This window comes from Struthio camelus, chromosome 2 (genome assembly GCF_040807025.1).
Source record: "Struthio camelus isolate bStrCam1 chromosome 2, bStrCam1.hap1, whole genome shotgun sequence".
Lineage (NCBI taxonomy): Eukaryota > Metazoa > Chordata > Aves > Struthioniformes > Struthionidae > Struthio > Struthio camelus.
The window spans coordinates 155452815-155479464 of NC_090943.1; the positions used below are offsets into that span (position 1 = coordinate 155452815).

Below are 26650 nucleotides of genomic sequence, written 5' to 3' on the forward strand. Positions count from 1 at the left end.
GAAGTACACAGAATGTGGAAAAGGGGACAGGCCACTTGGGAGGAACATGGGGACGTTGTCAGAGTGTGCAGGGATGCGACGAGGAATTGGCCCAGTTGGAATTGAATCTGGCAAGGGATGTCAAGGACAACAAGAAGGTCTTCTTCAAATACTTCAATAGCAAAAGGAAGACTAGGGAAAACGTGGGCCCGCTGCTGAATGGGGCGGGTGCCCTGGTAACAAAGGATATAGAGAAGGCAGAGTTATTGAATGCTGCCTTTGCTTCAGTCTTCACTGCTAAGGCCAGTCCTCAGGAATTCCAGACCCTGGGGACAGGAGAGGAAGGCTGGAGAAAGGAAGACTCTCCCTTGGTGGAGGAGGATCAGGTTAGAGATCTTTTGTCTAAACTTGACATCCATAAATCCATGGGCCCCGATGGAATGCATCCATGAGTGCTGAGGGAGCTGGCGGATGTTATCGCTAGGCCACTCTCCATCATCTTTCAAAGGTCCTGGAGATCAGGAGAGGTGCCTGAGGACTGGAAGAAAGTCAATGTCATGCCAGTCTTCAAAAAGGGCAAGAAGGAGGAGCCAGGAAACTACAGGCCTGTCAGCCTCACCTCCATCCCGGGAAAGGTGATGGAACAGCTCCTCCTGGAGGTCATCACTAAGCATCACTAAGAAGGTGATCCGGAATAGTCAGCATGGATTCCCCAAAGGGAAATCATGCTTGACCAACCTGATAGCCTTCTGTGATGGAATGAGTGGCTGGGGAGATGAGGGGAGAGCAGTGGATGTTGTCTTTCTGGACTTCAGCAAGGCTTTGGACACTGTCTCCCATCACATCCTCATAGGCAAGCTCAGGAAGTGTGGGCTAGATGAGTGGACAGTAAAGTGGATTGAGAATTGACTGGGTGGCAGAGCTCAGAGGGTTGTGTCAACTTGGTCAGTGGCACAAGGTCTAGTTGGAGGCCTGTGGCTAGTGGTGTCCCCCAGGGGTCAGTTCTGGGTCCAGTCTTGCTCAATGTATTCATCAATGACCTGGAGGAAGGGACAGAGTGCACCCTCAGCAAGTGTGCTGAGGATACTAAACTGGGGGGAGTGGCTGACACACCAGAAGACTGTGCTGTCATTCAGAGGGACCTGGACAGGCTGGAGAGCTGGGCCGAGAGGAACCTCCTCAAGTTCAACCAAGGCAAGTGCAGGGTCCTGCACCTAGGGAGGAAGAACCCCATGCACCAGTACAGGCTGGGGATTGACCTGCTGGAGAGCAGCTCTGCAGAGAAGGACCTGGGAGTGCTGGTGGACAACAAGTTAAGCATGAGGCAGCAGTGTGCCCTTGTGGCCAAGAAGGCCAATGGGATCCTGGGCTGCATTAGTGTTGCCAGCAGGTGGAGGGAGGTGATCCTTTCCCCTCTACTCAGCCCTGGGGAGGCCTCACCTGGAGGACTGTGTCCCATTCTGGGCTCCAGAGACATGGCACTACTGGAGAGAGTCCAGCAGAGGGCTACCAAGATGATGAGGGGCCTGGAGCATCTCTCCTCTGAAGAAAGGCTGAGAGAGCTGGGCCTGTTCAGTCTGGAGAAGAGACTGAGGGGGGATCTCATCAATGCCTATAAATACGTGAAGGGAGGGTGTCGAGAGGATGGGGCCACACTCTTCTCCGTGGTGCCCAGCAACAGGACAAGAGGCAACGGGCACAAACTGAACCACAGGAAGTTCCATCTGAACATGTGGAAAAACTTCTTTGCTGTGAGGGTGAGTGAGCACTGGAACAGGTTGCCCCGAGAGATAGTGGAGTCTCCTTCCCTGGAGATATTCAAAACCTGCCTGGACACAATGCAATGTGCTCTAGAGGACCCTGCTGGAGAAGAGGAGTTGGACTAGATGATCTCCAGAGGTGCCTTCCAACCTCAATCATTCTGTGATTCTGTGAAATATAATATTTAAAAGATCTCTATTAAATGCAAGATAATAACTGATTCCAGATCTTTAGGAAAAACATACCTATTTGAACTTTAGCTGTCCCAAAAGTATGTGAAATTCAAGTCATATTAATTATTAAGTTTTAGTTGCATTATTTTCTCTTTATGGAAATTTTGCTTTATGAAACATGACTTGACTTTTATTTCATTCATTTAAAATATGCCATCAGAAGAAAAAAAGAAAAAAAGAAAAAAAGAAAAAAAGTACTGAAAATATGTTTTTTTTAAAAACAAAAGTAAAACTTGCTAAAATCTCACTCTATTGTTTGATAGTTCTTACGTCACTAATACAAGTAAAGATAGAACATTGCAAGAGATCTGCTATAGGGACATTTTCATTGTTTTTACTGTCATATCAATCCCATTTTTTCAAGAAGTCACTGTTGGAATTCACTCTTTACAAAAGCTTTTGCACATATCTGTGAATGAAAATCAAGACCTCGTTTAAAACAAAACAACAGAAACAACTAAAATCTATCCATATACTTAAAAAAATCTATTTTTTAAAATAATAATAATCAAGCTACCTACCTTTGCTGATTTTTTCGGTGAGTAAAAAAAAATAGACAAGATAAAAGCAGTAATATTCTTTTACATTAATATTTTCTGTACTTTTCAGTTCTGAAACATGGAGTTTCAGAGTTACAGCTTTTCAGAAAATACTTAGTATAGAAGAATCTCTAATTTTCATCTCTTTAAAGAATTAAAATAGTTGAACCAATATTTAGCTCTTTGTAACTTCCTCATTGCTTTTTCCTTTTAAATGAAGGCCTTAAAACTGTATTATAGACAAAATTTTGTTATATTTTTGTACGTAGAAAGTTAAATAACCAAGACAGCTCCAATGGCAGGAACAATTTTGTGAGTATACTTACTAAGTTTTCAACATGAATAATTAGGAGGTTTAGGAAGATATTTTGGAGTGTAAAGCTCTTATAAAGTAGATCTAGAAAATGCTATACCTGTACACCTCAAGAATTATTCCTGCCTTTCATTCCCCTATCAAAATGATGCTTATTTTTTGAAAGACTTTGCCAAATATAAATCATGATGAAGCTGAAGTTGTGTAGACTAAACCTTGTACAGTTTTGATATACAGGCATGGAAACAAGTCAATATAGTTCACGTCTGCAAAAAAAATTATGAACTTTAGAGTGTACTCAACTACAATAGACAATTCTGAAATCTTTGAGCTCCAAGCCAAGTTTGCACACCATAGTATACTCTATTAGCAGCTCACATTCACAAATAACATATAATCATAGGAAAACATCACAAAATATCTTCAGGCCTGCTTTTTGGCCAGTTAGTCATCTTAATATGCGTTCTTGCTACTATAGATGTTTCTGCATAGTGTATGGATATTACAAGTATTAAACAAACAAATGGATGCACACAGTTAAGAAAACAAGTGCCTCCATATTTACATACGTATTAAGAGTAAAATGGTGGCAGGTGAGCACATACATTTAATCTATTTAATAATATCATCAGCTCAATACTAATAATCACCAAAATTACTAGCTCTGCTTTATCATAGAGTAATTATTTTTCAGTTGAAAAAATATTTTTTTAAATAGTAATATTAAAAAAGACCAATAACTATAAGGACTATGGTCTAATATATTCGTTCTGAAGCATGTTCCTAGACCTCTAACATTCATTTATGTTCTTCCTTAAACATCTACCTAGGTTGAATTATTGTTACAATACAGCTGTATAGGGATATAAGAATAATAGGAACTGAGCAATAAAATGTTTCTTTTCTGCAGTCTTCTGACAAAGAGTGTAGACAGTCCATGTCCTGAGGATCGCACAGTCAAACTACGCAAGAAGATATAGTAAGGAGAGTAAGAACAGAGCAGATAACACTTTGACATGGCAGGTAGAATAGCCACAGACACCATGTCAGTATCACGATACGTGTGCAGAAGCAGATGTGCACGTGCACGCATACGATTTTATTCTGTGCATGCAGATTTTATTTTGTAACAGCTAAGGTCGAGTTAAGCTTACTAAAGGCAAGAAAGTGTGCAAATTCTGGCATGCTACCCAAGTGCTCCTCTAAGGTCCAGTATCAGGCTAGGTCCCTGGCGGTGTCCCCCAAGGCCACACACAGGAGGGATGAGGACAGAGGGACACCCTGCAGAGCCCCTGGTCTCCCTGCCCAGTACCTCCTCCAAACCCTCCGGGCCAAAGGTTGCTGTCTCATTAATGATCCCTAATGAGCACTAACTAATAATGAAGACTGCTGAGTTGCCTTTGTCTCACTGCTCCTTTCAGCCACTGCTTTCAGGCCATCCTGCTCTAGACACAAAGAGCAAATACAGGACCTTGTAATGTTGTCACCTCAGTCCGCGCAGAGGGAATATCACATCCCTTGGCCTACCCAGTGTTCTCTCTCTCATTTGTATTTCCCTGGAGAAAAACTTCATTTTCCTTTTTTTCTATGCCATTACACCGGCAGGTCCTATTTAGATAGATTTAGATAGATAACAGGTTACCTATCACAACCCTTAGGGATTTTCAAGCCTGCAACTACTGTCCTCCAAGACAAAATCTTCCATCATTCTACACGCATAACATCATAACATTTGATTGCATTAAAGAACATATCGGGCACATAATCATCATTACAGTATTTAGCAAACTACCTAGAGCTGTCCTTGCAACTGACTTTTCCCCATAATTATTTATCACTCTGCTTTAAAAATGGTAGAGTTTTAGATAGTATTTTAGAAGCAATTGTTTAGATTTCTCTAAATCAGTAACAAAAATTATTAGGAGTTGGCTGAGAACAGATTATTGGAAGACTACAATCTCCCAGAGAGCTTTTTAATTTCTTATTACTTTTCACGAAGATTCAGTTAACCAAATTAAATGCTTTAAAATCCATTTAATATGGGCTGTGCTAATCAAAACAGCATTAGGGATTGAGATAATACTTCCAAAAGTAAATGGCATGTCATATTTTTTATTAATGAAAATTTTATTCTTTCTAAAATAATAAGGAATTGTCAGAACAATTATACTACCATCTTCCAGTTATTTTCTGTTGCATCCTACATTAGTTCTTGCATAATTTTACCTGGTCTATAAATTTACTACGCCATCTGCCTGATGCTTAAGTATGGGCACATTAACTTTAACCAAATCCCCCACAATTATCACCATTTTTCAAGTTGCCAATGAAGCTAACAGTCATTGACATTGACAGTGTCATTGACATTGACTTTCTTCCTTTCTCTGTCATAGGCCATCAAACTATATTGGCATGGCTTTGATTAGGAAAGGACAAGAACTATTATACTGACAACTACAGAGAAAGGATTTTGCTAACATCCATCGAAGTCTTATACAGAGTAATCTATCAGGTACATGATACTTTCATGCATTTGCTCTTCAAAGGTAATTTCTAATGCAGTGTGATTAATAACACTAGGATTTCACAATTTAGGAAAGCATTCTCTGATATTTTCTGCATACCTATACACACTGGTGGGTTGGGCTGCCAGAAGTACCGGTTTTCTACCTGAATGCAGGTTATTCTCTCATCTCCTTGCAGTTCATATCCAGGGTCACACTGGAAAAGAACAGTGTCTCCAGGCTCTCTTCCGTCCCCATTTCTGGTTCCATTCATGGGGACACCAGGATCACGGCAGGCAGTAGCTACAGAGCCTACCAAAGAGAAGGGAAAAATTAAAAAAGAAAAAAGTCAGGTTTTCAATCCAAATTTGTCACATTTGTCCTATTTGTCATTAGATTTTTCTAATCAGGTAGCTCTGTAAGTCCAAAATTTTCCCAGTCACTTTTATATATGTATATGTGCATATGTGTATATACTTATACATACACCTACATATGACATTTACTGTGCTAGGCCTCTGTAGCAATATTAAAAAATCTACCTATACAAAAATACACACAGACAGTTTGAGAAAAAATGGGCATGTATAATGTGTAAATACAAATTATTATTATAACTGCACTCACAATCACAGCGACTACACAAGCAGTGTTATGTAGGGATTATAAATATCTGCCCCCAAGCTGATGTGTTATCATCTGTTATTTAATACTATGCAAAAAAGTGCAATCTTATGCAAAAAGTAAGCACCATACTCTTTATCTAAGTAAATATTCTCTCCTACGAATATTATAGAACTGCAACTTATTGCATGTTCTTCAAATATATAACAAAAGTCAGGGCTCCCTGTGGAACTGGACCCACTGAACTCAGGAAGCTACGAAACAAACCTAATGTAGCAAGACTAGGGCTTAATTCAGATGCCATTTTTTTGAGGCGCTAATGCCAGCAGATAGCAATGAATTTGTCTGAAATGTGGGTGCTTTGGTATATTTACTATATTTTTTAAAGAAGAAATTTTGGTCTAAATAGGTTATTTCCCTAGTAATGAAGTATCTTGCTTTCCAAGACATAGTTAATCAAAAATAAAAGAATTAGTTCTGTAACCTTAAGGGGTTTCTTATTGTTTTTCCACATAAGAAGTGTCCTGAGTAAAGAAGAAGAAAAAGATAGGGAAAATTTCCCTAAATCTCCCTCAAAAATGAAGGACCTCTTTGAAATGTCAACAGAGAGAAGCAAGCCCCATGGTGGGCAGCCAGCGTGTGCTGGGCTGGTGCTGCCAGCTGCCAGGGGGAGGCTGGGCCCAGGGTTTGCTTGGCCTGAGGAAGAGGAGGCAGCCTTCCTCCATCCAGTGCTAGGGCACAGAGTGGGCAGAGCCAGCCTCCTCGAGGAGGCATGCAGCAAAAAGACCCAGGAAATGTGCAGGAGTTGCAACAAGGGATATTCCAACTACCTGGGAAAAGAAACTGGTTCATCACCAGGGTGGTCAAACACTGGAACGGTTTTTCCACAGAGGCTGGGGTATCTCTAACCTTGGAGACATTCAAAGCTCGACAAGAGAAGACTCCAAGCAGCTTGATCTGTCTAACTCTGCTCTGATCAGGCAGTTGGACCACAGGCCCAAAGAGGTCCTTTTCAAATGAAGTCATTCTATGATTCTTTTAACTTTGTGAATTCCCATTAAGAACACACAGGTTTTTTTTTCTTTTTTAGACTTTGATTCGGAGGTCATTTTTGCATTACAGCACTAGAAGGCTAAAGATGGCAGGATATCTGCTCCTACAGTGGAAATAAACATATAATTACTATGAAGTTTGCATTTTGGGTTTTTAAATACTCATTCTGTAGAAGTCTGATTCTCATTTGTCAGTTTGTTGAGCCACTTGCAAGGCCCTGTAAGAATATCACATCTAACTGAAGGATTTATAAAACAATCTAACACACAAAGTAAGGAGCTATTTTAGAGTCAACCATTAAAGTCATACAGAAATTCTTGATAGGCTGATATAGAATAAATGATTATGTTTTCAATGGGTAAAAAGTAAGAGAACCTAACACGGCATTAAAAATATTCTAGTAGCTGTGAAAAGATGTATTTTTTTTTATGTTCTCGTAAATAAATAGTCAATTTGTCTTAAATTTGTCTAAAATCTGTAGAACATTCTGTTCCTACCTTTTTTGTTAAAGTGTCACTTTAAGGATGCACTTTAAGACAGAGAGAAATAAAACTTCCGTAATATCTCTACTACTTATATATGTGATTTATTTATTCATGTAGTTGTGTAATGTGACATTATTTTCAATATTATTATTAGGATAGCAATGGTAGTTATGATTTCTTACTGCAAGTATAATGCAAAGCTAAAAAGTTACTAACTTAGAAGATTTAAGAAAATTTCTCCCCTGATCTTTGGGACTGTGATCTCTAGTATACCACTGATGGTAGCTTTCAACAGTATATCTGCACAGCTTTAGCTGTTGGGTAAAATCCTGGGATAAGTATGCAGAGATACATTTATGAAAACTGGAAAAGTCAAACAGATAAGTTTGCAATGCATCTATTGCTCTGAATATTTAATTTAAATCTATAAAAACAATTCTTCCTCCACCTTTTTTTAGTTGAGAGTAAGCACTCTAACTGGTTTTGTATCTCTCACCTTCATATTAAAAAATACATATACTTACCTAAATATATACCTAGAAATAACTGAGGATTATTCAGTTCTTGAAGAAAGATCATTTTCATGTTCAGTTTTTCCTTTTCTTTTATTTAAGAAAGGATAAATTAAGAAACATCTTTCCACACTTCTATGGTGAGCTTAAAGTGCAAATAAATGATTCTCTTACAGTATTTCTGACAGCCACAGATGTTTCTTTTTAATCTTGCGTCTAAATTCAACTTACTTAATTAGGAGTGGGACTCATTTAACCTAATTTTCGCCATGTGAAAAATTAAGTGTCTTGTTAGTAGGCTTATTTTCTAATATTCCCTCTACGGTCAATAGAAAAAGAGAGAAGCATCTACTGTCTTAGATATTTACCATTCTACTGTGAAAGAACAGAATAAAACATCCTCCCAATGTGTCGATCTTTTTTCCACTGAGAGAAGAATCCTATACGAATACCTTATGTTAGATATCTAACTTCTATCCTAAGAATAAATTTGTTATTCTGACTCACCTGGCAGCACACATTTGCCTTAAAAAGGAGAGGGAAGTAGATTTTTTTTTTTTTTGGATAAATCAAACTGTCAGAATAAGAACTCTCAAATACCAAAATATCTTTCCCTGGGGCAAGGCTAAAAAATAGCTCTATAGGAAGGAAACTGGAAAAAGAAAATCTCAGTATTGTATATAATTATAGAATCAGTGCACTTATTGACAGTAAACGTATTAACCATATATTCATATATGGATTTCTTAATCACAGCTTTCTGTAACTTCTGCTCTTCTCCTTACTCTTCTTTTCACCTGCCTGACTCTAGCCCATCATTACTACTGTGATGCGTTGTTTACTGCATTCTATACTCTCTATTTGCTTCTTTATCCTGCTTATTTTTGAATATTCCTTATCATGACCTTCCTTCGACCCATCCTTCTCTCCTTTTGAAGTGTCTTTAGTGCTTTATAGATGAAGTGTATATTCCAGCACAAGAACTTTTTTTTTTTTTTTTTTTTTTCTCGTATTAGATCTTCAGGGACCTCGATCACCACTTTCATCACTCCTCATGAAAATACGTGGAGTAAGCAAAAACTCCAGGAATGACAAAGTCGCTTATAACCTTGCTATCATACCTGCAATGCAGTCTTGAAAGTTTTCTGCAAAATCAATGGAGCTGGCTATTGCAACCCCCTATAAATTCATGTATAGGCTCTAAAGCTCTTTGCCACAGATTAAATTAATAGCTAAATTAAGGGAAGTATAGTTTGACTTACATTCTATTACAATGGTTGTAAACTCACAGTTAAGAAAAGACTTCTGCTCATATTGTCCTGTATAACTAGTGAAGCATGATCAGTAAGACAGGAGCAATAGTTGTGGGTAGCATAAGCCTATGTGTGCTCATCTGAGGGTTTTTTCCTAATGAATGTGGAGACATAAAAATAAACTATTTTATTCTTTCACTGGACTGAAATAATGGCACTGCAAACTGTCAATACCGTTATGCCACTTTAAAAATAGAAAAAGACAGTTGTTGACCAAGAATTCTGCCTCCAGGATGTGGCTGAATGAGACGTGATGCTCAAACTATTCAGGAGATCATGGATTAGGGGACAGACTAGGCGTACAGATCTTGTGTATATGATCTCAGCAGGATGACAGAGTGTGTTTCTTCATCAGCATTGCAGTTCGGTTCTGCAGTGTACTTTTGAAATAACCTCCAGATTGTTCCCCTTTTACTGTGCTTTGGTTTACACTGAAACATAGTTCTGGAGCACAGAGACAGGACTTCTTTCAAATAAAACTAAACTGGAAGATACTCTTCTGAACTTTAGAATAACTCTGAAATAAAAATATATCTGAAATAAGCACAGTATTGTCAACAGGGTCCCAGCAGTTCCAAACTATAGATCAGGTCCTGCTGCCCTGTGCTACTCGCTAATGTAGAAATAGCCAAAGGACCCTTAATATCTCAGTTATCCATACAACATATTCCCTAATACAGACTTTGAATAAGAGATCACCAGCTCTCCATAGAGTGTGTGCCAATGCACAGGCACAAGACGCTTTCTCTGGAGAATTACTCATCTTATGCCCTTTCTGCTATGTGACTTGAAGGACCTGGGATGCAATCTTGTTTTAGAGATTCACAGGAGACAAGTCATGGAGGACACTTTCCCATGAAACTTGTTTGGGTTTGTCCTATGAGCATTCATATGAACAGCTACCAGATTTTAGCAGGTGGTCACTCAAAACTGAGAGAAGGGAGTTTCTGTAACTATCACTCACTGAGCTGTATGTGACTGTACAAGTGCTCCTATCGAGCTGCAGAACCCTTTAAAACATCATTCAGTCAGATCCAAGAAGTGTCTAATCACAGATCTGTTTACATTTTCCTCTGGAGTTTTGATACTGATACTGATATGTTTCAGAATATTGATACATTTTATCTGTTTAATAGTAAGGAACCAGCATATATTTTATACAATAAATTGGATAAATAAATTATTGCAAGTTGATCATTTCTGATAGTTCATGGGCCCAGGTATTTTGATATGTGACTGCTACTTCCCAAGACGACAGCCTCACTTTCATGCAGGAAGGTACTCTGAAACATGGCATTAGAAGTGCGACAAAGCAGTAATAGACTCTACTGATGCTAGGATCAATATAATACATGTCCTAGGATTTCTTGCTGTTAATAGTAATTTCTAAATTAGTTTCTTAATGCATGCCAAGTCTAGCATCAGTGAAGAGCATGAATCCCAACCCTGAGACAAAATTAATTTTTTGTTTTGTTAATTTGTTCATATCTTCTTGAGAGAGGAGAAAGGAGAATTTCACTTGTGTATTAGAAGATTTAAAAAAAAAACCATAAAAGTTGTTTTATTTTTTCTTTTTCAGGGCACAAGCTCAGGGCAGAATTTCTAAGCTTGCCAAATTTCAAACCATTCAGAACCTGCAGCATGTCAAACAAATTTATTCCTAAACCAAAGATAGTCTTAACCTATTTAAACCAACATATTCTTCTAAACTCTGATCACTTCAGATTAAGATCTTTTATAATTGTTGGCCTTCCAAACTTTCATCAGCTTCAGCCAATCCTGAAAGACTGAAGTTTCAAAATTCAAGCTGTCCTAAACTCACGTAATATCCTTACCCATATGGACTGTGACCCATATGGACACCACAGTCTCCCTGCGTATTTAATACAGTCTGTTTAAGAACCAAGTCACCCTTACATTTGCTATCTCAAACCCAATCTTCCATACAACTTTTCTCTGAAAAAGGAAGCCTAAAATGGCCACAGGGTTTTCACTCAATCCTATATCAATTGAAATACAGTCTATTCAACTGAAATTCTTATCTATTTTTAACTTCCGTATCTGCGGTAGACCTAGCAAAGATTTAGAAACAGGCATTAAAATTCTTAAGTAAATTCTAGCCATAAACTTGTTGATTTTTGCATGACTTCACAGATTCTACCTAAGTTTCTGAAATTGTCAGTTATTGTTTGAAAAGGGGAAAATACTAAGGATAAAGCACTGAATCAGAATAATATTCAGGAAAGAAACCAACAAAATAGAGTATAACATTTTGCACAATCGGACTTTGCAAGTTCTCTGATTGCATAACTCTTAGTTATATCATCTTAGGCATTTAAATCTGGGTTATCTTCTTCTCAGGTTTGGTAATCGTAAAAAAAGTTAGATGGCATAAGATGGGGCAACTTTTTTTTTTTTTGGACACAGAGAGTAGGTGAATACGATAGTAAATCGGGCAGATCATTTTTCAATCTTCTTTTTTAATATGAAGCAGAAGATAGAATGTATTTTAATGTGGCTTTTCATTTAGAATTTACTGACTATTTCAAGAGTCAATAACTCAAAAAATGCAATATATAGGCCTGCTTTCAGTTTCTGTTTCAAATAATGTTCAAGTACTCTAAATAAAATAAAAGAACTTGGAAAGAAAAGAGCAAAAACATTTGTATAAGTTCCTGTTGTAGGTCTTCCAAGAAGACCAGACAAAAAATGCAATTCTTAAATCAATTCCTGTTAGAAAAGAAGGTCTATGTGGAACGTCTAGAGCTGGGACAAAGAGCTGACTTGCTCCTCCTGCTGCTGGCTGGACTGGGAGAGATAGAGGAGCAATCCATGCTGTGGAGACAGCACTGTCTTTTAGTAGGTTCCAGATCACACACTTCCAACCTTCTCTGAGCAGCAACCACTGACGCATTGGCTTCCCAAGGCTCTGGCATAACCAACAGGCCTTTCTCATCTTGGCAACATTATGAAGTTAGAAAATATAGACTGCTTGGTGAATCTTGAAATTAGGATATATGCATACTTAAATATTATTTCATTGCTACTTGTTTCTACAACTATTATTTTATGCATTATATTGATTATTAATCAAAAGTTCCTAGTAGTAATTTTTAACTGATTGCTTTGAAAAGTTTATTTACACTGTAACCTGGTATATTCTCATGTCTTTTTTGAGGCGGGGAAACACAGGGACAAGTTCTTTTCTGGATGACTTTGGGGTTACTATGAGATACATTTTACTTCCTAGGTAAACAACAGGCAAGGGTTTACTGAGACAAATTGATTTTCCGTTTTGTTTTTGTTGTTGCCAATTTACTTCTGATGGTTTTGAACAAATCAGTACATCAGTACATCAGTAGCATTTCTTGGACAAACTTAAGAGCTATCTTTCCCAAATTCATAAGCAGATCTCTTTCTCTGTAAATATAAACTCTTCAGTTCTGAGTATCCATTATTCCTCAAGCTTTTGCTCATCGCTCTTTCACTGTGTATGAAACCGAGTCTCAAATAAACTAATTGACATATGGTTTCAGATAATTTGATAGGAATTAGCATAAAATGGATACTGTGACATTATGCAATGATGCTGGTAACGCTCTCTAGATGGAGAGAAGTATTCGGAAAATCTTCATTCCATTTAGATTACTTCCACCCTCCCAGAATGAAAGGTTCTTTAATCTCTTTATACCAGACCTATCCCTGTTTCAGATTACATGTATATTTATGAAAACAGAGAGATAGAAATAACTTATCAGAAAGAAGCAATCACAAGGCTCTTGGACCACAAACAAGACTACTTACATATTGAAAATCCTGTCAGTGATCACCCAGTTTTTAATACAATTTTTGTTGAAAATATCTTTAAGATCATCATTTTTTTATTTGATTCTTTATAGAATAGTGCATAACCCGTTCTGTTGAAAGATACAGATGTGCAACAGGGACCATCTTATTAGGTTAAATAAATAGAAACTTCTTGCAATATCCATCCATAACGATAAGCAATTCCCACTGTAATGGATGGTACTACTACCAGCACTACTGGTTTGCCTTGTCCTTGATTTTGCACTCTGGGTGAACTGGAATCCTCTGAAGAAGGGAGGATATTGCTCCTATCTTAAAAGTTAAATTTTCTGTTTTGTGTTTTAGTATCACAAATTGCATATATGCGTATAGCCTTACAGATTCAAAGTTCCTTTGGTATTTTGAGAGTTCTTAAAGGTATGGAAAAATGGGGATTTCGCAATACCTGGTAAGAGTGAGGAGGTGTTTAATGCGTGTGAAGTCTTCAGCTTTTGTTGATTTTTTGCTTCAGATTTTTGTGCTATAATTGAATAGTTTGACACTGTTGCAGAACTGTTCTCATTATTTGATACTATTCTGCCCATTTACTTGACTGTCGTTACCCTATTTTAAGGGCTCCTAATTTTTATTAAGATATCTAAAATTTGTGATTTAGGAAAGCGTTATACTAATTTACACGAGGTATAAAGCACTGTGGTCACTTGCAGAAAGTTACAGAATCTTTGTCAGAAAACAGCTTCTGTTCCCATTAGTCGCTTGGCACAGATTACACCTTCCCAAAATGCAATTTTGTTAGCAACACAGGCTGAGTCGTCTCAAGGCTGGGGATAGGAAGAAGACTGAAGCTCTGATTCTTATTTTCATTTTCTTTTGTGAGTGTTTTAAATTTCCCTATGAAAATAATTATATTTGAGACTGTGGATCATAACATGTCTAGCCAGTGAGCTGAAGTAACCAGCCAATAAACAATTTTTTGACACTTATCTACAGGATACTGAAAGATGAGCATTCCTTCAGTGAAATGGCTTTGCCAAATCTGTCACTTAGGAAATCAGGCAGCTTACTGGAACACATTTTTTAAAAATATATATATTTCTACTGGAATAAAATAGCAACAAACATCCTCCTTTATTTGAACAAACGCACAAAATACCCACCCTAGTCAGGAATGGGGTAACTGGGAAAATCGGGACAGACAATGAGGTGTCAAACTTGAAGAAATCTCCATGTTAAATAGCTCTTCTCATAAGTGAAGTAAGATGTATACGGAACTCCGTATACGGAACAGTTTGAAAGCATTACTGCTTGAGAAAGAGGTTCTGGATTCCCTTAGAAAAAGCTTTCTAAAAGGTAGCAAAATTAGTAATGAAACATGAAAAAATATTGCAAAGTGTAAATCTAGTTTCAAATGTCTTCAAGGAATTTCACTTACGTAAGAATATTTTGGCCATTCTCCTAAACTATTGCTTCTCTCTAGCTGCATGTTTGTGATATGTTTATTCCATTACAAGCTAGCAATAAAGATTCCCAACCGCCGGTCTTTTCTATGATATGGATTGCATAACACAGATAACCTGCGTCAGTCACACTCATTAACTGAAAATGTGAGATGTATAAATGACAGGAAGACAAGACCTTGGAGGAACAGAAGATAACATCCCAAAATAGCTGTCCCTCTTATGTATTTGTGCATTCTACTGTAACGTGCACATGGAAGAAGGATAATAGACCTTCTGTACTTCCAAGAAAGAGCCCATCATGTGTGCATTCATGTGTGCATCCATATGTGTGCATATGTATAAGGATGGTACATGAATCACATAAGTAAGGGAAACTAGTTATACCAAAAATGAAGAACACAAAATCCACTTCTAAGTGCCATTAACACAATAAGTTTTTCAGAGGAAAGCGAGAGCAGAATCACCACAGCAGCTCATGTATTCACCACTGGAGCATGGTTTCTGTACCTACATTTCTAGATACCGATTACATACTTGCATATACTTCTATGCCTTGTACTAAATACTCAATGAGATCGCTCATCAGAGAATACAAAATAGCTTGATACTACTGTCCTACATGCAAAACTCACTGTAAGAAGATATTTCAGTGAGGCAGGATGAACTTTACATATATTTAAAGATACAAAATGTAACCTTTAAATGGCTCCATCAAAATAATTCCTGTAAACTCAGCTGATGAATTTGCCATTCACACTGCAGTTTGCCAAAGTTTTCTGTAGGAGCACCAAAGAGCACTGCTGAGTAACCAACATAGCATAGGAATGCAAAGATTAAACTTCAGGATGAAATCTCCACATAGCAGGTGGCTGGGGAAAAGTTTCTTTGCAAGTAAAAGACAAAAAGCAGCAAGCCATGACCTCCTGAAGCTTTGCTCATTTATTGGCAAAAAAAAAGGTAATGCAGCGAAGTGAAAGCTTCAGCAAGAGAAGACAGTGAAGACAATCTTTTGGTCCTGAAGGAACTTAAAGACTCAATTTGTATTATTGAGCATAGACTACTATGTGATGATCAGGCCTCCTCATCCTCTCGCCCTCTGATTTGTTATTGTGACTAAGATCATACAATTGCATATGTAGATACAGATCAAATTGCAACGCCCTTCTACAGATTTCACAGCCATCTGTTAGAAAGACAACTGGTATCCAGAACAGTTTAACCTAGAGTAGCTTATACTTTTATATTTTCACTATGTAAAATGGAAAATAGAAAATAAAAACATGCTTTTACCTAAATCTTTGACATCATTTTAAAGCCACAGAATTTTACAAACTTACTAAGATAGAAACATTTTGACTGCATTGTGCACTATTTAGATCAAATGTCAACTTTAAAAAATGTAATGAAAAAGAATAGATTAACCAAATATAAAGGATCAATAACGAATTTATTTTTGAAATATAATATAAGGGTAGTTTCATTTGGAACACTAGGATTCTGCATAAAGGTATTTTTGCACTTTATTTTGTTTCATAGACAATTATAAAGCACTGGAAAGGTTTTTATTTTCAAGTGTAGTAACTTACCAGAATTACAAATTTTGTCCTAAAAACCTGAAATACAGTGTACATTTTCATATTACTTCAATAGAAAACATTCCAAGAGATTTTTCAGATTCAAGGAATAGATTTCACGCATATGAAATCAAAATATGGACTTTCCTGATATAGAACTAAATCAGCCTGAAATCTCTGAAATACCATCCCACTAAGTCAGACAAAGTCTATTTTAAACGATACACATGCACATTTAGGGCAAGTGAATGGGCTTTGCATTGATATAAGCGACAAGGGTTTGACAAAACTATGTTGTCTGGGGTTTAAACCAGGGAAGTTCAATCTTCACTATAAGTAAAATAAATTGTTTTCTATGGTGACGTGACCAAGAGGACTATTTATTTATTTATTTATGATTTCATAATTAATTATAATTAACTTGATTTTTTTTTAATTCTTTCTTGCTGCTTTCATCTATTCATGCAGTAACTTCAGATAACTGTAGGTACAAGCCATTAACAGGGCATTTGACACGGAAACATTAATTCGTATTATTTACCTGCATAAAAGACATGTATCCTACCCATATACTACTGAATTAAGACATAACAGCTACTGATGCTGTTAATGTCTTTCATAAAACTGTGACAGGATTTAAAGCTTTGTTTTTGAAAACGCCATTTATGGTAATTCCCTTTACAAATACTTGCTACCTTGAAGATAAGGCAACAGATCATAGAAGGAATGGCTACTTTCTTTTAAGTCTCTCAACACTAAAAACATACAGCAAATAAACAACAACCACTGGACTAAGTTTCTGAGGATAACTTTCTGAAGCACTACTCATAGATACTTCTGACAGAGAAAACAGTGACCCTCAAATCTCACATCATTAAATCCAAAGGCCTCCTCTCAAGGTTGAATGAAAACAGCAAAAGCAGATTATGAAAACATTAAGATGAGAAAAAAATGTCTTGTTATGGAACAGACACAAGGAAGAACAAACCCCACCTCCCTCTCTCCAGAAAAACAAAGGAGCTATCTTAGGGAATGATGCACAGCAGTCTGAGAAAGAAAACAGTAAAATTCCCCAAATTCATTCTCAAATCACATGCAGGTTAAACAGGTCAGAACTAGAGCTCTCTGCTACTGGAAAAATGAAATATATAAGAGGATATTCAGTCTCAAAAAATCTTCCTAAATGAGAGTACAGCAAATATGGCTTTCTCTGAACAACAACAACAAATGAAGAAACAGAATATTTAGGAGCATAAAATTGTGTGTCTAGAAACCAGCAGTCATCATAAACATAGAAAGCTGACTTGTAAGCATTTAAGCATTAAACATGATCAAAACAAGCAATATTATGCAGTATATTTCCAGACTAGAAAGTAATTTTGCCAAACTTAAGCCATCCAGGTAGACAGATATCTGAGTTGGTTATCTATGCTTTTTCTGTAGTCCACAGAGACAAGTAACTCCAAAGGGCTTTTCGTCTAATATTAAAATAAGTAAATTAAATTTGATAGCAAAATAAATCCAAGCATTTTAAGGTATTTACTATTGCATCACAAATTGTTGTTGCATGATATAAAATAATGCTATAGCATATATGTATGACAAATAAATATTAAAAAAAATTTAACAGGTGAGTTTTGCACTGGCTGTGTTATAAAGCTGGAAAAAAAAGCTCTATATTGTGTGCTCTGTTTAATTAGTCAGAAATGTTATTGCTTACTTAGGCAAGATCGGAATGAAGTCTGTAGTGCTGAGTAGTGATTCAGTAGGCCAGATATTGACAGGGAAATAACAGACTATGAGGTATGAATACAGATACCTTTCTTTCTGCATAAACGATAAATGGTACCTGAGCTGTTAAACGCTATCAGAGATGAAACTTCCCTGCAATATCAGTGTCAAAGACCCTTGAAATCTATAGAAATAACCTCCTCAACTTCAATAGGATCTGATCTGATATTACTCACTTCAGCCATATTTAAGGGACACAAGTAAATGATTTATTTTAAGCACATCAAATTATAATCACCTCACTTTTTGCTCTTAATGTTCCAGTTATCTTCTTTAATTTCTCCTTCTCTCCCTTTACTTCTTTCTTTCCTCCTTCTTCTATTGACTACTCTCAGCTTGGTGAGATGAAGTAAAGTTAGCTGAATAAAATGTTTCCTTACGCTTAATGCTTCTGTCTGACCCTGAGATTTACAGCTCATGTCTGTGGCAAACACGTATTTGTTCCTTTCTCTTTTTCTTAAAGGTCCGATTTTCTATTTTGTACAGAATTTACTGGCCAAAAGAAGCTACTCATAATTTCACTGATGTTTTTCAAGTGTGACTTGGGCTCCAAATATCTTGTTTCAGACAGTTCTGAGAGGATATATGAAAACAAGTATTTCCTGTTTGCATAGGACAACATGCCTTTGGCACGTTGTAAACTTTTCACTCCTCCTAATCTAAAATAGAAGACCTCCGGTACCACTTCTCTAGCTACATCCTTCAATCCGATTGTCCCATTTATATGACATGTTCCAAAATCCTTCATCCAACTGTTGAAAATGAGAGGTTCTCATTTTATTCTCTGTACCTATATACACTAAATTTTAAAATATTATGCTTTACTACACATTTATTATAGTTTGTTGTTGTTCAGGTTTTGTGGGCTCTGCTTTCTATTGTGTTTCTTCACTTCATCTCAAAGAAGACCATAGAAGCTGAAAATGTTTTAAGTTGAAGTGCAGAGATTCCAGCATCATGTCTTGCAGATATCCAATATGGAAATGATATGCTTCACCTCAAAGACAATATTAGACCCGTGCCTTCTTCCTAATAATAGGTAGTGAAGTCATAAGCAGTAGCATTTTTTTCTTTGTTGACATTAGAGGTATAAAACAAGCAAAGATTGCTTCTTTCCAGGACTTATATTTTCCCCTCTTATGTCACAGACTGAGGTACCGGATGCAGAATTTAATTTGAATGCTGATTTTGACCTGGGAGAGAGTTCATCAGATTAGTTTGTGCTATATAGAAAATCTATTAATTACACTTTAAATGTTTGAACCACATATCTGAAGAACATCTATTTCAATGAATGTAACTGATCTCAACAGTCTAATGACCTATAAGTAAGACAGATGTGGTTTCCTCTACAGAATTAAAGGTAAAAATACATTATTTCAAGAAAATATGGAGCAGTTTTTCTAGAAGACAGAACACACACCAAAAGGAATTTTAGAATATAAATTCTACAATAAAAAATTAAGAAAAAAAAGTCGCCTCATTTATTTCAGGATTTTCACAACAAATGCTGCTAGTTCACCTGAATCTTATCCTCCTTTCCTTCCTCCTTACAGCTCTGGACCAGGTTGTACTTTTGATAGTCCTAGATACATGATGGTAGAAGAATCAGGAGCAGGCTGACGTCCCTCCTTTCATCCTATATTCATCACCCTTTCTTCTCTTTCTCCATAGTAATACACAATTGAACTAACTTAGAAGATGTATCCTAGTCAACTATAAAAAAAATCTGCAGTACTCCTTAGAAGTTCAATATACAATAAGTAGTTGTCCTGAAATTATTTACTTTTGGAAAGGGGTTATGAAAGTTAAAATAGTAGAAATAGTTGTACTATTTCAAATAACAAAATCTATTTTTTCTCAAAAAAAAAAAAAAGGCAAGCAAACAAAAGAGACTATTTCAGGCAATGGGCATGAAAAATCTCATCTAATCTCTATTCTACAACTTTATTAAAGACTTTGATGTTTCATAAGGGAGGGTGCTGGGAAGCAAAGTTAAGAAGCAATTCTAATGGCACTACCTATTTACACAAAAGAATACTCATTGATTTGTAATTCTCTTTCCATTGTTCATATAGTATTGTTACATATTTATTTCTATATTGAAAAGGCTTGTACACTAAAACAGGTTGCCCAGAGAGGTTGTGGAGTGTCCATCCTTAGAGATATTCAAAATCCAGCTTCTCTACGCTTTTTTTCCCCTTTTCAATTGGTGAAGGACACTATCTCACCTGTTAGTTATTTTACCATTTGCAAATTTATTTTCTATATTTATTGAATGATATATAAAATTCAAATTATACCACCTTGCCCATGGTGAATATGTTCAGTTGTTATATAAACTATAGATGTAGAATTATGCATGAGCAGTTGACAAAATGATAGTAAAGAAGTGATAAAAAGGAGAATTCACATTGTAGAAGCAGATTTCAGTTTAACTGGATTAAGAAAATGATATAAAAAATAACGCACTCAGGGTCTTTTAAACATTTGAACATACAGTTTATATTGTCTTTCATTAACATTCCTAGTGAGGTTAAAATGCCAATAATCCAGTTAAATACTCATACTCTATTTCATAAAATGGCAAGAGGAAAGCAAAAGTATATACCTCCCCTGTGTGAGGTTTCTGTTTGTTAATTACACTGCAGCCAAAGTACATAGGCACCATCTGTTTCACTCAGACAACATCATATATTCAAAGAAAGTATATTCAAGCTGAAAATAAGATTATATAGAATTATCCTTCTCTTTCCTCCTTCTCCTCAAATACATTTCTTTCTTAGCTAGTAAAATAATGTATCCAGAGGGCACCAGCATAATTGAGGTTGCATAGGTTTTTATGTGTTATTCTAAAAGTCTTAAACTGGGATTTAAAAAAAAAAATCTGTGTTCCTCAATAAACAACAAATATTTACCCCAGCTATGTAACATCAAGTATTCGAGAAGGAATATTGATTGAAGAGTACATCAGGAAGTACATCAGGAAATGCTGTGTGGTTTACTCCCGTGTCCAATTCATTTTCCCCCCTATCCCTATTCTTAGTCAACATCAACCTCTTTTTCCTACTCAACTTAGAAAACTAACTGAATGATTTCAATATGTAATATTCTCATAATTTTTTAGCTTAACCTCAGAATAAGAGAGTGTGCTGAGGCTGAAAAGTACATATGTGAGATTCTCCTGAGTAGGTTCTTAAAGGGGGCGAGGTGACAAGATTGCAAAAATATTTTGGCGCTAAAGTATTAAAAGGTTTACTCATGGCTTCAAAAAAAAAAAAAATAAGCAGAGGCACTCGTTTGCTTTTAATTAAATTACTTCTACTTTGTCCTCTCATTCACATACTTCATTCTTCCTTTCCGTTCCAGTTTCTCTCCAACTTCAAGTTACTGTGAATGTGCATGGATGTGTTTGTTATACAAACAGAAAGAATGAGGGTAGGGGAAAATAAGGGCTAATACAACTACCAAGCATAGAAAGCACAACAAGGTAAATGTTGTTACCATAAAAAAATACCATCTCTTTGTCAATTCCTGTTAGAAACCATATTATAGTTAGACAAAATTATGCCAACAGACCAAATCTTGCTAGACTTTTTGGAATTTTTTTTTTTTTATTGACAAGATTAAAAAAGCCAAAACTGACCTCGCTTATGATTTTTTCTGTCTTAGCACTAAAAGTTTCTAAATGGATTTAATAACAGTTAAATAAGCGCTTACAATTGTCACCATGCTGCCTGCTTGCTAGAGCTTATAAGATGAAATCGCTCTAGAAGGCGAAAGGGAGCAGGACACTGCTGTTCCTTCAGCACCTTTCCTGTTCCATCCTATACAAATGCAGCAGGAATGAAAACTCTGCACAGATGTCTCTGAAAGCAGAGGCTCTTACTGATCACAAAATGATGGAGTCTTTGACATTCCTACATTACTTCCTTTGCAAAAAACACTAGCCATAATTATGAGCATTTCTGCGCTCTCCCAGTTGCCCTTGAAACAATGCCAAATAGGAAAAGACAGGGATATTTTTTTGAAACCCACACAATCAGTCATTTAAAAAAAAAAAGATAAAAATATAGTTTTACAAGAAATCTACCTACTCTCTTCTTACCAAAACAGCTAGAAACATTGTCACTGATTTGAATTGCTGCCAGTACAACAATTATCTGTAGGTAAGCCACCGTATATGAAAATATTTAACAGTTAAATTCATGAACTTACTTGAAAACTGTATGGCGAACCCAGATTTACTGATATAAAAGTCTGTGTCAAATTGGATTGTGACTACGTTGAGCGTACTGTGAATGCCTTCAGGAACAAGAGATCCGCTAATTTCCTTGAGTAGCATCTCATTCTCAGGTGGACCATCCCAAACTCGTAGAATGTCATGTGATGCCTCAGTATCAAAAGCAAGAAACTGGAGGCTGTAAGAATACCATACCATTTTATTGTTAGCTGTCATATTACTCAACAAGGTCTTTAGCTATAATACTAAATCAAGGAAGTAAATAAACTTCTGGTTTCAAGGGTAATTCTCTATATTTTTTTTGATTTCTTTAAATCTGGAGGCATAAAACCCCAATACATATACATATTTGAAAGCAAAGCTCCTTTATAACTAATAATATTTGAATTTTTGTACAATGAAATAACATATTACTTCAATCATTCAAATAATTTACAACCGTTCACACAATCTTTTCAAAAAATAGTTTTTCATTTTCTTAAAAGAATACTATTTACCAAATTTTCATCAGCATAAATTAAATTGCACTGTAAACTCAAGCAACTAGCCACATAGTGTCAATAAATATCCAACTAAAAATAATGACTCAGCTGCAATAACTTGGGTGGGAGGTGTCATGTTGATTCTTCCACTATTTCCATTGGCTCCAGCACTTTTTACTTTATATGTACTCAATCGAATAACTTTGGTATCAAAACAGTATTCTTACTAGATTTTTTTTACAATATTTCCAGTTAAAGTATAGTTCTATTTTGTATATTAACATAGTAGTTTAAAACTCATCAACATATTTCACAAATTGATAAGCAATTTTAGGGTTTGATCCTCATCACACAGTGTCTTTTGAAAAATAGATTAACACAAACTTACAGATCCTAGTCCAGGATGCCAGAAATACTGGCTTCGAACTGCATGTGAAATCTTAAATACTTAAATCCCTTCTTTTTTACTGTATAGGTAAGAATTGGTTATTATGTAATCAGAAAGATTTATTATATATAATTAAGATTTGGTTTCAGTACCTGACAATATTTCCTGGATCTACTTCAATCATCCACATGCAACGCAGATTGTTGTCGTAAGGAAAAGGATAACCGGGAGATAAGATTCTTCCTGATGATTCTCCTTTAAAACGACCTCCACATTCAGCTAATAAAAGCACCATTACATAACATGTTACTTTTATTTCATTACAGATGGTCTTCCAACTAGTCATCTGAGCAATCAGTTTACACTCCTACCTCCTTGCCGAATAAATAACGCAATCTAAACATGATAAAACTGAATGTGTTTCCTAAAATCGTATTATTTAAGTGCTTTGGGAAAGGAAGCTATTATGAGTACATTTTTACTTAAATTTTATTGTATTTTCCTTTAACACCTATGATTTTCTAATCATTCTGAATGCAATACAGTAATCAGAAAATTGCACAATTAAAGGAACAAGGACTGTTACTTAAAAAACCAACAGCATGATGTCTCTAAAGGAATAGAATAAAATTAAGAAAACTATTCAAATGAGCAAAGAGGAAAGAAAATGAAAAAAAAAAAACAGGGGGGAAATTAATTAAATAAAAGCAGGCTATTCAGAGACGAAATCATAGTTTATGCTTATATAAAAGAATTGTAAAACTTCTTGCTAAAGAAGTGTGATCATAGGGAAGCTATAATATTTCTCAGAGGACAGCAGATGGTAAGTAGCTGCCTGTTAGTTGGCTTCAGCCAGCCATTAGGCAAAGCTGAATATTTCATAATCTTGATACTTAATCTCTGAGAAAAACTAATTTTTATGTAGACCCTCTAGGCCCTTAAAGCCTCCTTCTTTTGTTTTCCTTCTTTTTAAAATCCCTCTAATACTTTCTCTCTTGTGAACTCCAAAGCTACAATAATACTTTCATTATTATGTACAGTACAGTATTTAACTGTACTGTCTTGGTACAGTTAAAATGCAGTTTTATTTTGATTTAACATCATCAAAAATACTTAGTTAAGAGATTTATTACCTTATGATCTGTGGTGTTCTGTGATGCAATATAAGTGAAATGGCACTCTTGACATAGTCTCTGACATAATAAAAGCAAATTTTCAGAGACAGGTGGCCCTTCATTTCTCTTTTAAGCACTTTGCCAAACTGTTAATTCCTAAAAACTCTTAAAAAAATCTTCAGTGATTATTCAGCTTAGAGGACAAGCTTGTCTATTATTCTTTCAGTGGATGAGGATATAAATAGAGCATACTATAAAAAGAAAACCATTCACTGACAAACTGAACAAAATGAAAAAGTAATTACATTCCAACCCCAGGACCACTGTGCAACCATCAGTTTATTATTTCTAATTTTCACAGAGAATAACTAGTTTTTTTTTTTTTTTTTTTTTTTATCAGTTTAGAAGGTCCCCTCTCTTTCCCTAGTGGCCTCCAGTGCTTCTGTGTTTGCCGGATGCTGACTCAGCTGTGAGTGGGGAGTCCTCAGCAGCCTTGTGGGTGGCCGTCAGCAGTAATGAGCAACCACCCTACTTCTCTGGGTAGTTTACTTTGAAGATAATCCTAACTGACTGTTGTGATTTGTCTCCAATTGTCGATGTTAAAGATATGTATAAGGATTTCAAGCTAAATGGAATATGCATTTTACGTTCTTTCTTTCTTTAAATTCCGTGGTTAGCGTGTTGTGTTGTAATATTTACTGCAGGATATTTACCAAAACTTATGATAACTAGAACTGCCCAAAAGTAGTTTTGCTGTTGTCTTCTCACTATCACATTCTTCCATGAAATTACCTTCAAACAATAGTCATGCTTTTTAAAATCTTATTTCTGATTGCAACAGCAAATTTAAGTGGTTTCTGACACGTATTTACTTATGAAAAGTATTTTCTAACTTAATGTTATTGAGTTACAATACAGAAAAAAAGTTTTACAACTGCTCATAAAAGTTATATAGTCTTGGTTTTCTGACTAAGCTCTCTTTTTATATGGACTATTTGTTGGCTATAATTATAATTTCACTTATTAAGAATTTCATTATGCATGCATGTTTAATAACTATTATCTTTTTTACCACAAAAAGCAACATCACTCATATAGACTCAGATGAGCTCTACATAGATATATCTCTAAGCTTATCTTTTAATAGATCTGTATATGAGCAGATCACATTTCATATATATTGGATGATCCCTAAAAAAAAAAGATTTGTTTTAATTTCTTATATTTAAATAGTAGTTTAAGTAAAAACATTAAAAAAAGAGTCTACTACCAATGCACGATGGCAGAGGATAGTCCCATGCCCTTCTTTCCCCTGTCATACACTTTAGAAGGCTACTCCCATGGAGCGTGTAACCTGGATTACATCCATAAATTATAGTGCTTCCAGCAAAATGGCCTTGGTCACTAATCTTGTATCCAAACTGTGGCACACCAGGGTCCTCACAATGAGAAAGCTCAAAACCTGTGTTAGGAATAAAATAGTGTAGTTATAAAATCAGACAGACATGTACATTGATTAAATTAACATTTTCTTGTCTTCCAATGGAAAACAAACATTGTTAGACCTCGCGTAATAACTTATTTAAGGTTTCTTGTTTATTTTTAAACAGTCCAAGTAGAACAACTGCCTATAGTGCTCCTTTTGAGCATGCCAGCCAAACTGTCACAGCAGCATTTTTTTCTAAGAGTCCATCTAAAGACTCAGAAGAGAATTCATGATCGTTATCAGTCAGATCTAAAACACTATGACAAATGACAAAATGCTTTTAGTGATTGTCCAATTACTATGATAACAGCTTAGTTGGTGAACAGTCATTTAAAGACTCATAAAGAAAATTTAACAGTGGATTTGTTTGTTGTTATTCAGTACGAGAGCAGATACAATTCAGAAGAAAGATTTTCTAATCAAAATGCTCTTTGTTGTTACTAAGTGAGAAGCAGTTTGAAACCTTGCTTTGTTCAAAAATAAATACATTTTAACAGTATCACTGAGCTCATATTGCATATAGGTACGAAAGACACTTTGCGACAGTTCCTATATGTAGCTGATATGGGAGCAAATTAAGGGATTTTCTTTTCTGTATTGTCCATTTAAGTCATTTACACAGTATTTATCCAGCTGCTCAACAGCTGGTAGCCTCTCACAATCTGTCCTCAGGTACTGCATGGTTGTTATTGATTAATTGTGAAAATGTTCAATATTTTATTTTACAGACAAAATGGTTCAGACTGGACAGGGCTGTTTGCTCTCCTGAGGAAAAGAAGTAGGTCAGACGCTGTATGTTCGCGGCTCTGGCTTCAGCTTATTAAATGTCTCGCTGAAAATGGCTCACCTCCTGAAGGGCCTCTACAACCTCTGAGCTGAACTTCTCTCACTCCTAGCTGAGGTATTGTTTCCCAGTACAGACAGTACTGCAGAAAATCTAAAAGAGGCTAATGTGAGGCCCAAGCCAAGAATCTTACTTTTGATTTCA

At 35.9% G+C, this 26650-nt stretch overlaps 1 protein-coding gene across 2 annotated transcripts in view; it reads right to left on the reverse strand.

Annotated features, from left to right (window-relative positions):
* CSMD3 (CUB and Sushi multiple domains 3) overlaps positions 1-26650 on the reverse strand; it is a 711519-nt gene that overhangs the window by 209369 nt on the left and 475500 nt on the right. For both annotated transcript variants that reach the window (XM_068933141.1, XM_068933140.1), the window contains 4 exons: positions 25447-25638; positions 23214-23340; positions 22167-22369; positions 5450-5641 (listed from right to left, as the gene is read on the reverse strand). In XM_068933141.1, coding sequence (XP_068789242.1) covers positions 5450-5641; positions 22167-22369; positions 23214-23340; positions 25447-25638 — 714 coding nt within the window. The remainder of the gene's footprint in view (positions 1-5449; positions 5642-22166; positions 22370-23213; positions 23341-25446; positions 25639-26650) is intronic.